The sequence below is a fragment of the Plectropomus leopardus genome, chromosome 14 (assembly GCF_026936395.1).
Source record: "Plectropomus leopardus strain MGB_pleo_1.0 chromosome 14, ASM2693639v1, whole genome shotgun sequence".
NCBI lineage: Eukaryota > Metazoa > Chordata > Actinopteri > Perciformes > Serranidae > Plectropomus > Plectropomus leopardus.
The window spans coordinates 2,543,040-2,557,417 of record NC_142189.1 but is presented as its reverse complement, the minus strand read 5'-3'; the positions used below and the strand labels follow the sequence as shown (position 1 = coordinate 2,557,417).

The following is a 14,378-nucleotide window of genomic DNA, read 5'->3' as shown; positions in this document are numbered from 1 at the left end:
AAAACTGCCTAAATCAACCTAAAATAGCGTGTTGAGCTACACCATAGTGAACAATGTTGCAAAAAAACGTCCAAAAACATCCAAATTTGGAACGTGGGAAAAATGACCAAAAAAGCAAGGCTATAGTATGTCAAAAATGTCAAAAAATGACATTTCCCAAAAACTGCTGAAAACTGTTAAAAACAACTCAAAATAGCATGTTGAGCTACGCCATAGCGAATAATGTTGCAAAAATTTCCAAAAACACCCTAATTTGGAAAGTCGAAAAAATGACCAAAGAAGCAAGGCTATAGTATGGCAAAAATGTCAAAAAAATGACCATTCCCAAAAACAGCTGAAAACTGCTCAAATCGACATGAAATAGCGTGTTGAACAGTGCCGTAGCACAGAATGTTGGAAAAAACGTTCAAAAACATCCTAATTTGGAAAGTCATAAAAATGACCAAAAAAGCAAGGCTATAGTATGTCAAAAATGTCAAAAAATGACACTTCCCAAAAACAGCTGAAAACTGCTGAAATCAACCTAAAATAGCGTGTTTAGCTAAGCCATAGCAAACACCGTTGCAAAAACGTCCAAAAACACCCGAATTTGGAAAGTCATGAAAATGACCAAAAAAGCAAGGCTATAGTATGGCAAAAATGTCAAAAAATGACCATTCCCAAAAACAGCTGAAAACTGCCGAAATCAACATAAAATAGCGTGTTGAACAGTGCCGTAGCACAGAATGTTGCAAAAACCTCCAAAAACACCCTAATTTGGAAAGTCGAAAAAATGACCAAAAAAAAATGTCAAAAAATGACAATTCTCAAAAACAGCTGAAAACTGTTAAAATCAACCTAAAATAGCGTGTTGAGCTAAGCCACAACGAACAATGTTGCAAAAACGTCCAAAAACATCAAATTTGGGCGATGGGAAAAATGACCAAAAAAGCAAGGCTATAGTATGGAAAAAATGTCAAAAATGCCATTTCCCAAAAACAGCTGAAAACTGCCGAAATCAACATAAAATAGCGTGTTGAACAGTGCCGTAGCATAGAATGTTGCAACAAATGTCCAAAAACATCCAAACTTGGAACGTCGAAAAAATGACCAAAGAAGCAAGGCTATAGTATGGCAAAAATGTCAAAAATGACAATTCCCAAAAACAGCTGAAAACTGTTAAAATCAACCTAAAATAGCGTGTTGAGCTAAGCCACAGCCAACAATGTTGCAAAAACGTCCAAAAACATCCAAATTTGGAACGTCGAAATAATAACCAATAAAAGCAAGGCTATAGTATGGCAAAAATGTCAAAAAATGAGATTTCCCAAAAACAACTGAAAACTGCCTAAATCAAAATAAAATAGCATGCTTACACACGCCATAGTGAACACTGTTGCAAAAACGTCCAAAAACACCCTAATTTGGAAAGTCATGAAAATGACCAAAAAAGCAAGGCTATAGTATGGCAAAAATGTCAAAAAACGACATTTCCCCAAAAACGACTGAAAACTGCCTAAATCAACCTAAAAAAGCATGCTGAGCTACACCATAGTGAACAATGTTGCAAAAAAACGTCCAAAAACATCCAAATTTGGAACGTGGGAAAAATGACCAAAAAGCAAGGCTATAGTATGTCAAAATGTCAAAAAATGACATTTCCCAAAAACAGCTGAAAACTGTTAAAATCAACCTAAAATAGCATATTAAGCTACACCATAGCGAACAATGTTGCAAAAACGTCCAAAAACATCCAAATTTGGAACGTCGAAAAAATGACCAAAAAAGCAAGGCTATAGTATGGCAAAAATGTCAAAAAATGACACTTCCCCAAAACAGCTGAAAACTGCCTAAATCAACATAAAATAGCGTGTTGAACAGTGCCGTAGCACAGAATGTTGGAAAAAACGTCCCAAAACACCCTAATTTGGAAAGTCGACAAAAAATGACCAAAAAAGCAAGGCTATAGTATGGCAAAAATGTCAAAAAATGACAATTCTCAAAAACAGCTGAAAACCTCTGAAATCAACATAAAATAGCATGCTTACACACGCCATAGTGAACACTGTTGCAAAAACGTCCAAAAACACCCAAATTTGGAAAGTCATGAAAATGACCAAAAAAGCAAGGCTATAGTATGGCAAAAATGTCAAAAAATGACATTTCCCCAAAAACAGCTGAAAACTGTTAAAATCAACCTAAAATAGCATATTAAGCTACACTATAGCGAACAATGTTGCAAAAACGTCCAAAAACATCCAAATTTGGAACGTCGAAAAAATGACCAAAGAAGCAAGGCTATAGTATGGCAAAAATGTCAAAAATGACACTTCCCAAAAACAGCTGAAAACTGCCTAAATCAACATAAAATAGCGTGTTGAACAGTGCCGTAGCATAGAATGTTGCAAAAACGTCCAAAAACACCCTAATTTGGAAAGTCGAAAAAATGACCAAAAAAGCAAGGCTATAGTATGGCAAAAATGTCAAAAAATGACAATTCTCAAAAACAGCTGAAAACCTCTGAAATCAACATAAAATAGCATGCTTACACACGCCATAGTGAACACTGTTGCAAAAACGTCCAAAAACACCCAAATTTGGAAAGTCATGAAAATGACCAAAAAAGCAAGGCTATAGTATGGCAAAAATGTCAAAAAATGACATTTCCCCAAAAACAGCTGAAAACTGTTCAAATCAACCTAAAATAGCATATTAAGCTACACCATAGCGAACAATGTTGCAAAAACGTCCAAAAACATCCAAATTTGGAACGTCGAAAAAATGACCAAAAAAGCAAGGCTATAGTATGGCAAAAATGTCAAAAAATGACACTTCCCCAAAACAGCTGAAAACTGCCTAAATCAACATAAAATAGCGTGTTGAACAGTGCCGTAGCATAGAATGTTGCAAAAACGTCCAAAAACACCCTAATTTGGAAAGTCGAAAAAATGACGAAAAAAGCAAGGCTATAGTATGGCAAAAATGTCAAAAAATGACAATTCTCAAAAACAGCTGAAAACCTCTGAAATCAACATAAAATAGCATGCTTACACACGCCATAGTGAACACTGTTGCAAAAACGTCCAAAAACACCCAAATTTGGAAAGTCATGAAAATGACCAAAAAAGCAAGGCTATAGTATGGCAAAAATGTCAAAAAACGACATTTCCCCAAAAACGACTGAAAACTGCCTAAATCAACCTAAAAAAGCATGCTGAGCTACACCATAGTGAACAATGTTGCAAAAAAACGTCCAAAAACATCCAAATTTGGAACGTCATAAAAATGACCAAAAAAGCAAGGCTATAGTATGGCAAAAATGTCAAAAAATGACATTTCCCAAAAACAGCTGAAAACTGTTAAAATCAACCTAAAATAGCATATTAAGCTACACCATAGCGAACAATGTTGCAAAAACGTCCAAAAACATCCAAATTTGGAACGTCGAAAAAATGACCAAAAAAGCAAGGCTATAGTATGGCAAAAATGTCAAAAAATGACACTTCCCCAAAACAGCTGAAAACTGCCTAAATCAACATAAAATAGCGTGTTGAACAGTGCCGTAGCACAGAATGTTGCAAAAACCTCCAAAAACACCCTAATTTGGAAAGTCGAAAAAATGACCAAAAAAGCAAGGCTATAGTATGGCAAAAATGTCAAAAAATGACAATTCTCAAAAACAGCTGAAAACCTCTGAAATCAACATAAAATAGCATGCTTACACACGCCATAGTGAACACTGTTGCAAAAACGTCCAAAAACACCCAAATTTGGAAAGTCATGAAAATGACCAAAAAAGCAAGGCTATAGTATGGCAAAAATGTCAAAAAACGACATTTCCCCAAAAACGACTGAAAACTGCCTAAATCAACCTAAAAAAGCATGCTGAGCTACACCATAGTGAACAATGTTGCAAAAAAACGTCCAAAAACATCCAAATTTGGAACTTGGGAAAAATGACCAAAAAAGCAAGGCTATAGTATGGCAAAAATGTCAAAAATGACCATTCCCAAAAACAGCTGAAAACTGCTGAAATCAACCTAAAATAGCATATTAAGCTACACCATAGCGAACAATGTTGCAAAAACGTCCAAAAACATCCAAATTTGGAACGTCGAAAAAATGACCAAAAAAGCAAGGCTATAGTATGGCAAAAATGTCAAAAAATGACACTTCCCCAAAACAGCTGAAAACTGCCTAAATCAACATAAAATAGCGTGTTGAACAGTGCCGTAGCATAGAATGTTGCAAAAACGTCCAAAAACACCCTAATTTGGAAAGTCGAAAAAATGACCAAAAAAGCAAGGCTATAGTATGGCAAAAATGTCAAAAAATGACAATTCTCAAAAACAGCTGAAAACCTCTGAAATCAACATAAAATAGCATGCTTACACACGCCATAGTGAACACTGTTGCAAAAACGTCCAAAAACACCCAAATTTGGAAAGTCATGAAAATGACCAAAAAAGCAAGGCTATAGTATGGCAAAAATGTCAAAAAATGACATTTCCCCAAAAACAGCTGAAAACTGTTAAAATCAACCTAAAATAGCATATTAAGCTACACCATAGCGAACAATGTTGCAAAAACGTCCAAAAACATCCAAATTTGGAACGTCGAAAAAATGACCAAAAAAGCAAGGCTATAGTATGGCAAAAAAGTCAAAAAATGACACTTCCCCAAAACAGCTGAAAACTGCCTAAATCAACATAAAATAGCGTGTTGAACAGTGCCGTAGCATAGAATGTTGCAAAAACGTCCAAAAACATCCAAATTTGGAACTTGGGAAAAATGACCAAAAAAGCAAGGCTATAGTATGGCAAAAATGTCAAAAATGACCATTCCCAAAAACAGCTGAAAACTGCTGAAATCAACCTAAAATAGCATGCTGAGCTACACCATAGTGAACAATGTTGCAAAAAAGCGTCCAAAAACATCCAAATTTGGAACATCGAAAAAATGACCAAAAAAGCATAGTATGGCAAAAATGTCAAAAAATGACCATTCCAAAAAACAGCTGAAAACTGCTGAAATCAACCTAAAATAGCATGCTGAGCTACACCATAGCGAACAATGTTGCAAAAACGGCCAAAAACACCTGAATTTGGAACGTGGGAAAAATGACCAAAAAAGCAAGGCTATAGTATGGCAAAAATGTCAAAAAATGACATTTCCCAAAAACGACTGAAAACTGCCTAAATCAACCTAAAAAAGCATGCTGAGCTACACCATAGTGAACAATGTTGCAAAAAAGCGTCCAAAAACATCCAAATTTGGAACGTGGGAAAAATGACCAAAAAAGCAAGGCTATAGTATGGCAAAAATGTCAAAAAATGACAATTCCCAAAAACAGCTGAAAACTGTTAAAATCAACCTAAAATAGCGTGTTGAGCTACACCATAGCGAACAATGTTGCAAAAACATCCAAAAACAGCCAAATTTGGAACATCGAAAAAATGACCAAAAAAGCATAGTATGGCAAAAATGTCAAAAAATGACCATTCCAAAAAACAGCTGAAAACTGCCTAAATCAACATAAAATAGCGTGTTGAACAGTGCCGTAGCACAGAATGTTGGAAAAAACGTCCATAAACACCCTAATTTGGAAAGTCGATAAAATGACCAAAAAAGCAAGGCTATAGTATGGCAAAAATGTCAAAAAATGACATTTCCCAAAAACAGCTGAAAACTGACGAAATCAACATAAAATAGCGTGTTGAGCTACACTATAGCGAACAATGTTGCAAAAACGTCCAAAAACACCTGAATTTGGAACGTGGGAAAAATGACCAAAAAAGCAAGGCTATAGTATGGCAAAAATGTCAAAAAATGACATTTCCCAAAAACGACCGAAAATTGCCTAAATCAACCTAAAAAAGCATGCTGAGCTACACCATAGTGAACAATGTTGCAAAAAAGCGTCCAAAAACATCCAAATTTGGAACGTGGGAAAAATGACCAAAAAAGCAAGGCTATAGTATGGCAAAAATGTCAAAAATGACATTTCCCAAAAACAGCTGAAAACTGTTAAAATCAACCTAAAAAAGTGTGTTGAGCTAAGCCACAGCGAACAATGTTGCAAAAACGTCCAAAAACACCAGAATTTGGAAAGTCATGAAAATGACCAAAAAAGCAATACTATAGTATGGCAAAAATGTCAAAAAATGACAATTCTCAAAAACAGCTGAAAACCTCTGAAATCAACATAAAATAGCGTGTTGAACAGTGCCGTAGCATAGAATGTTGGAAAAAACGTCCAAAAACACCCTAATTTGGAAAGTCGAAAAAATGACCAAAAAAGCAAGGCTATAGTATGGCAAAAATGTCAAAAATGACAATTCCCAAAAACAGCTGAAAACTGTTAAAATCAACCTAAAATAGCGTGTTGAGCTAGGCCACAACGAACAATGTTGCAAAAACGTCCAAAAACATCCAAATTTGGAACGTGGGAAAAATGACCAAAGAAGCAAGGCTATAGTATGGCAAAAATGTCAGAAAATGACATTTCCCCAAAAACGACTGAAAACTGTCTAAATCAACCTAAAAAAGCATGCTGAGCTACACCATAGTGAACAATGTTGCCAAAACGTCCAAAAACACCCTAATTTGGAAAGTCGAAAAAATGACCAAAAAAGCAAGGCTATAGTATGGCAAAAATGTCAAAAATGACATTTCCCAAAAACAGCTGAAAACTGCCGAAATCAACATAAAATAGCATGCTGTCACACGCCGTAGCGAACAATGTTGCAAAAACGTCCAAAAACACCTGAATTTGGAAAGTCAAAAAACTCCCTACTTCCTATGGAACCATCTTCCATTTTCGGTCAGGGAGGCAGACACCGTTTCAACCTTTAAGGGTAGACTTAAGACCTTCCTCTTTGATAAAGCTCATAATCAGGGCTGGCTCAGGTTGCCTGGACCAGCCCATAGTTAGGCTGACATAGGTTTAACCTGCCGGGGGACTTCCTCTGATATGCTGAGCTCCTTTCCTTCTCTCAATGCTGCCATCAGAAATCATGCATGTCTGTTAACTGCATTGCCATGTGCAAGCTTAGCTTAGCTCTGTGATAGCCATGTGGTACTCTCACTACCTGGGGCTCGCGATTACAGAGCCTGGGTCTGTTGAACTGCACTACGCTAATCCTGTTGCCTCTCGGGAGCGTTCCTGCTCCCTTGTTTCCTAGTTTCCCTGGATCCTGGCCGTAACCTTGACTGTGCCTGACCGTGGTGATAGCTGTGCTGATGCCGTGACCCTGCTTTTGGTTGTGCTCGTGCTGTGGCTGTACTGATTCTGTGCCCCCCGCTCGCCCCGATCGTGGTCTGGTCCTGGTTGCGCCGATGCTGTGATCTTGCCTTTGGACACCCCCCTTTCAACATATGCATGAGACTGTTATCATCTCTATCAACATCATCATAGAGAGCAATTACTAATTCCACACCTACCATTATTGTAATATGACATGCATCTGTTTCTATTATTGCTGTGCCCCCCCCCTCCCCCTCTCTCTCTCTCTTTCCTTTTTTGCCATGATTGTATTTCATTTGCTATTTACGACATCTATTGCTCGTCTGTCCGTCCTGGAAGAGGGATCCCTCATCATCCTATACCGCTCTTCCTGAGGTTTCTTCCTCTTTTTTTTCCCCGTTACAGGGGTTCTTTTTGGGGAGTTTTTCCTTGGGTGATGTGAGGGTCTAAGGCCAGAGGGATGTCGTACACTGCAAAGCCCTCTGAGGCAAACCATGTTTTGTGATAATGGGCTATATAAATAAAACTGACTTGACTTGACTTGACCAAAAAAGCAAGGCTATAGTATGGCAAAAATGTCAGAAAATGACAATTCCCAAAAACAGCTGAAAACTGCCTAAATCAACCTAAAATAGCATGTTGAACAGTGCCATAGCATAGAATGTTGCAACAAATGTCCAAAAACATCCAAATTTGGAAAGTCGAAAAAATGACCAAAAAAGCAAGGCTATAGTATGGCAAAAATGTCAAAAAATGACATTTCCCAAAAGCGACCGAAAACTGCCTAAATCAACATAAAATAGCATATTAAGCTACACCATAGCAAACAATGTTGCCAAAACATCCAAAAACACCCTAATTTGGAACGTCGAAAAAATGACCAAAAAAGCAAGGCTATAGTATGGAAAAAATGTCAAAAAATGACCATTCCCAAAAACAGCTGAAAACTGCCTAAATCAACATAAAATAGCGTGTTGAACAGTGCCGTAGCATAGAATGTTGCAAAAACGTCCAAAAACATCCAAATTTGGAACGTGGGAAAAATGACCAAAAAAGCAAGGCTATAGTATGGCAAAAATGTCAAAAAATGACATTTCCCAAAAACAGCTGAAAACTGCCGAAATCAACATAAAATAGCGTGTTGAGCTAAGCCACAACGAACAATGTTGCAAAAACGTCCAAAAACACCCTAATTTGGAACGTGGGAAAAATGACCAAAAGAGCAAGGCTATAGTATGGCAAAAATGTCAAAAAATGACATTTCCCCAAAAACGACTGAAAACTGCCTAAATCAACCTAAAAAAGCATGCTGAGCTACACCATAGTGAACAATGTTGCAAAAAAACGTCCAAAAACATCCAAATTTGGAACGTGGGAAAAATGACCAAAAAAGCAAGGCTATAGTATGGCAAAAATGTCAAAAAATGACATTTCCCAAAAACAGCTGAAAACTGCCTAAATCAACCTAAAATAGCATGTTGAACAGTGCCGTAGCATAGAATGTTGCAACAAATGTCCAAAAACATCCAAATTTGGAAAGTCGAAAAAATGACCAAAAAAGCAAGGCAAAAATGTCAAAAAATGACATTTCCCAAAAGTGACCGAAAACTGCCTAAATCAACCTAAAATAGCATATTAAGCTACACCATAGCAAACAATGTTGCCAAAACGTCCAAAAACACCCTAATTTGGAACGTCGAAAAAATGACCAAAAAAGCAAGGCTATAGTATGGAAAAATGTCAAAAAATTACCATTCCCAAAAACAGCTGAAAACTGCCTAAATCAACATAAAATAGCGTGTTGAACAGTGCCGTAGCATAGAATGTTGCAAAAACGTCCAAAAACACCCTAATTTAGAAAGTCGAAAAAATGACCAAAAAAGCAAGGCTATAGTATGGCAAAAATGTCAAAAATGACACTTCCCAAAAACAGCTGAAAACTGCCTAAATCTACCTAAAATAGCGTGTTGAGCTACACCATAGCAAACAATGTTGCAAAAACGTCCAAAAACACCCTAATTTGGAACGTCATGAAAATGACATAGATAGCAAGGCTATAGTATGGCAAAAATGTCAAAAAATGACATTTCCCAAAAACAGCTGAAAATTGTTAAAATAAACCTACAATAGCGTGTTTAGCTAAGCCATAGCGAACAATGTTGCAAAAACATCCAAAAACACTCTAATTTGGAACGTCATGAAAATGACGAAAAAAGCAAGGCTATAGTATGGCAAAAATGTCCAAAAATGACAATTCCCAAAAACAGCTGAAAACTGCTGAAATCGACATGAAATAGCGTGTTGAACAGTGCCGTAGGACAGAATGCTGCAAAAACGTCCAAAAACATCCAAATTTGGAACGTGGAAAAAATGACCAAATAAGCAAGGCTATAGTATGGCAAAAATGTCAAAAATAACATTTCCCGAAAACAGCTGAAAACTGTTAAAATAAACCTACAATAGCATGTTTAGCTAAGCCATAGCGAACAATGTTGCAAAAAACATCCAAAAACACCCGAATTTGGAATGTCATAACAATGACCAAAAAAGCAAGGCTATAGTATGGCAAAAATGGCAAAAATGACCATTCCCAAAAACAGCTGAAAACTGCCTAAATCAACCTAAAATAGCGTGTTGAGCTACACCATAGCGAACAATGTTGCAAAAACGTCCAAAAACACTCTAATTTGGAACGTCATGAAAATGACCAAAAAAGCAAGGCTATAGTATGGCAAAAATGTCAAAAAATGACCATTCCCAAAAACAGCTGAAAACTGCCTTATATCAACATAAAATAGTGTGTTGCACAGTGCTGTAGCACAAAATGTTGGAAAAAACGTCGAAAAACACCCTAATCTGGAACGTCATAAAAATGACATAGATAGCAAGGCTATAGTATGGCAAAAATGTCAAAAAATGACATTTCCCAAAAACAGCTGAAAATTGTTAAAATAAACCTACAATAGCGTGTTTAGCTAAGCCATAGCGAACAATGTTGCAAAAACATCCAAAAACACTCTAATTTGGAACGTCATGAAAATGACCAAAAAAGCAAGGCTATAGTATGGCAAAAATGTCCAAAAATGACAATTCCCAAAAACAGCTGAAAACTGCTGAAATCGACATGAAATAGCATGTTGAACAGTGCCGTAGGATAGACTGCTGCAAAAACGTCCAAAAACATCCAAATTTGGAACGTGGAAAAAATGACCAAATAAGCAAGGCTATAGTATGGCAAAACTGTCAAAAATGACAATTCCCAAAAACAGCTGAAAACTGCTGAAATCGACATGAAATAGCATGTTGAACAGCGCTGTAGGATAGAATGCTGCAAAAACGTCCAAAAACATCCAAATTTGGAACATGGGAAAAATGATCAAAAAAGCAAGGCTATAGTATGGCAAAAATGGCAAAAATTACCATTCCCAAAAACAGCTGAAAACTGCCTAAATCAACCTAAAATAGCGTGTTGAGCTACACCATAGCGAACAATGTTGCAAAAACGTCCAAAAACACCCTAATTTGGAACGTCAGAAAAATGACCAAAAAAGCAAGGCTATAGTATGGTGAGAATGTCAAAAAATGAATTGTCCCAAAAAAAGCCGAAAACTGCATAAAATAGCGTTCTGAGATACGCCATAGCATAGAGTGTTGCAAAAACGGTCAAAAACACAGTTATATGGCAAGCAGTAAAAATGACCCCAAAAGGCTATAGTATCCAAAAACAACTGAATACTATATGCATGCTGAAACATGCCAAAGCATGCAATGTTGCAAACATGGCCAAAAACACCAAAAATGGCATGTGGAAAAAATGACTCATCAAGGAAGAAGTCAAAAAATGACATGCCCCAAAAACAACTGAAAACAGCTGAAAAACGCGTAAAATAGCGTGCCGAGACATGTAATCTCAGAGAATGTTGCAAAACGGCCAAAAACACCACATTATGGCATGTAAAAAAAAAATTAACCAAAGATCAAGGTTATAGTATGGTGAAAAATCAAAAAATGACATGTCCCAAAAACTTATGAAAACCCGGTAAATAGCGTGCAGAGACACACCATGGCATGGAATATTGCAAAAACTGCAAAAATCACTATAATGTGGCATGTCGAAAAATGCAAGGCTTTATAGAATCGTGAAAAATGACATGTCCCAAAAACAGCAGAAAACAGCTGAAAACCGCATAAAATAGCATTTCAAGAGATGTTCAGCATAGCATGTAGAAAAAACGACAGGAAACGTCACAGTATAGTACGTCTTTAAAAATGGTTGTTGCAATCCTAATTGTTATAGGTTTGTTGTTTTTTTCATTTTGATGACATTAACTGACGTCTTTATTCTACCTACAGTCTGGAGTGTGTGACCACGAGTTCGTGGGAGTTATTGTGCTGTTATTTTTTCCTCAAGAACACTGCTACCGTTTGTTTTGGTCATTACAGAAAAGTTCGGTAATTTACTGTTGTTTTTTGTTAATAAATATGGTTTGAACCTGTTCTATATTTGTCTGCTCTCCAGCGTATTCATTTTTAGGTTATTCTTGACGGCATACTATACTATGACGTTTTTGGGTAATTTTGGGTCATTTTCGACGACATACTATACTATGACGTTTTCTGTGTCTTTTTTCTTAATAAATCTGCCTCAGACCACTATCACGCACCTGGAGATTTCCCAGTGATGTCCACTACTTTGACGTTGGCACTCATTTGCAGCAGAGTCTCCAGGAGCTGGTCAGTCTTGCGGTAGAGGGCGCTGGAGAGCACTTCGGGACGGCCTCCATCTCTGGAGGGAAGTTTGGTCACACGAAGAGGAGGCAGAGAGGCCAGCTGAGCGCGCATCTTCTCAGCCTGCGAGGGAAACGATGGACACACGATGAATTCAGGTGAAACAGCATCATCAGCGATTGACATTTCTATGGTAAATTTCAAACAAAAGTCATGTTTGGTGGACAATTAAAAGCCAAAGGCTGCAGTTACAGTCAGCTCGTCCGACATACGTCAATCAGACTGAACTTCTGAGGTTAAAAATATTCTCGACACATGCAGGTTACCATATTTACAGCACAGTAGTGGAGATATTAACCCAGATCCTACATTAGATTTCATGTAAATTTAGGACTCAAGGATATGAATCGTCAGGATTAACATGCCGAGGTTTGTAACACCCGCAAACGTAATAATCTACAAACAAAAATACAAATCTGCAGCCTTTAATATCATAATCCCACAAAGATAATAGCAAATTTCCTGCAAATTTCATAGCGATGTGGGAATTCTTTAAACTGACAAGGAATGATAAAGCTGCTGCATACAGTCTGTACTGCACGTAAAGTGCTGCTTTGACACGTTTTGACTCGCTCTGCCCAAATCTGTTATATTTTCTAACCAGCTGACACCAACACATCTGCAGGTGCATGAGTAAAAAAACAAACAATGACCACAAAAATCTATATATTTATTTTTTATATTTAATTTGTGGGAAACTAACTAAGATTTTCACCTTCATAAAAAATAATATACAATAAATGTAATATTATTGTATTATTATAATGTTACGTATTACTCTTGTAGTAGGAAACTGCTATTCAATTGTGGGAAATGTATTAGATTAAAAGCAGCAGATTTGTGTTACGTTCGTGGGCTGTTATCACATTTGTTATCACATTACAAGTTTTTGTAATGAGCGAACTTATCATGTGTGCTCCTCAAAATCTGCAAAATTTAATAAAATATTTACATGACCAGTTACACAGACTGTGTAAAGATCAAGGTGTCATTATCTATCAACTTGTCTTAGCTTTGACAATCAGAAAACAAAGAAAAGTTAGTTAAATGATATTAAAGGATTAATCTAAAACTTTAAAAAAAAAAGATTCAGCATTAAGAATATTAAAAACTTAACCAATTGTCTAAGTTCGAATATCTATTGAATGTTTGTCAGTGCAGTTTTTTTGCTCTTTTGTATGTTTGAGACCTACTGTATTTTCCATATAAAATAAATACAAAGATACGTCTCTGCTGAGTTGGTGCAGCGATGTTCGTACCTTCAGTCTGTTGTTGTCGTTCTTCAGGTGTTTGATGCAAAGTCTCTGAGCTTCGATCTGCTGAGTCAGCAGAGGAGAGTCGATCACCTGGATGCCCGAACCTGATCCGACACCTGACATCATGTTGGCTGCGGGAGAGAGAAAAAGAGAAGAAACATGTTATAAACATCTGACTGGATCCAAATCTTTCATTTCACACTTCGTGCGCACTGAATACCAAAGTTAATGTAGCTTCTGTGAGTTTACCGTCATTCTCTTATTTAGGATTTTATTTGATGGAGTTGATCTCTTTGTGAGGCACCTGATATTTTCACTTACATACGGAGCACGGCTGCTAAATGAGGATTAAGATCATGCAGGAAGATGAGCATGTGCATGCCAGGAAATGCTGATTTCCAAAATGAATATCACATTAATAGGTATAATACACAGATAAAACAATCTCAATGGCAATAATAATAAAAATGGTTTCTGCAGGAGTTACCATAAAGAATACAATTTAACACGTGTTTCACCGTGACATCAGGAATATAATTTATTTCATCGACGATTTGTTTGATTATTGAGAAACATTAAGTTAGAAACTTTTGTAAAGTGTCTTTGAAAAAATTTGAGTTAGTACTAAGTACTAAATAAATGCAATCAACAGTAAAAATATATTTTTTTATTTTTATAATAATAATAATAATAATAATAATAATAATAATTATTATTATTATTATTATTATTACTGTATTGAAAATATGAATTACTAATCCTGCTTTAACTTGCAATTGCAATTTCTTTCAAAAACACGAGGGAAAAAAGTCAATATTAAGGTATTATCAAATTAAGGTTTAGGATTTTTTTAATACCCTGAAATGCCTTTTTTGAGGGAAATAAATTCTGTGCTTTTAGACACTTTTCAAGACCTGCAGAAACCCTGAATAACACATGCATGTAGTATTTCAATATTATCAAATCAAAATTGATCATTTAATTTTAATTTTTTTTAAACATAAATTAGCATGCAAGATCAACAACGTGTCACTACAAGCAGGTCGATACCTTTTTGTTCCTCTGCAGAAAAAAACCCCACAAAAATAGAAAAGAGTGAGACAGAGAGG

At 36.3% G+C, this 14,378-nt stretch overlaps 1 protein-coding gene across 8 annotated transcripts in view; it reads right to left on the bottom strand.

Annotated features, from left to right (window-relative positions):
• The window catches only part of dctn1b (dynactin 1b), an 86,423-nt gene that overhangs the window by 23,736 nt on the left and 48,309 nt on the right, over positions 1-14,378 (bottom strand). For all 8 annotated transcript variants that reach the window (XM_088087837.1, XM_088087838.1, XM_088087833.1 and 5 more), the window contains 2 exons: positions 13,273-13,400; positions 11,890-12,076 (listed from right to left, as the gene is read on the bottom strand). In XM_088087837.1, coding sequence (XP_087943963.1) covers positions 11,890-12,076; positions 13,273-13,400 — 315 coding nt within the window. The remainder of the gene's footprint in view (positions 1-11,889; positions 12,077-13,272; positions 13,401-14,378) is intronic.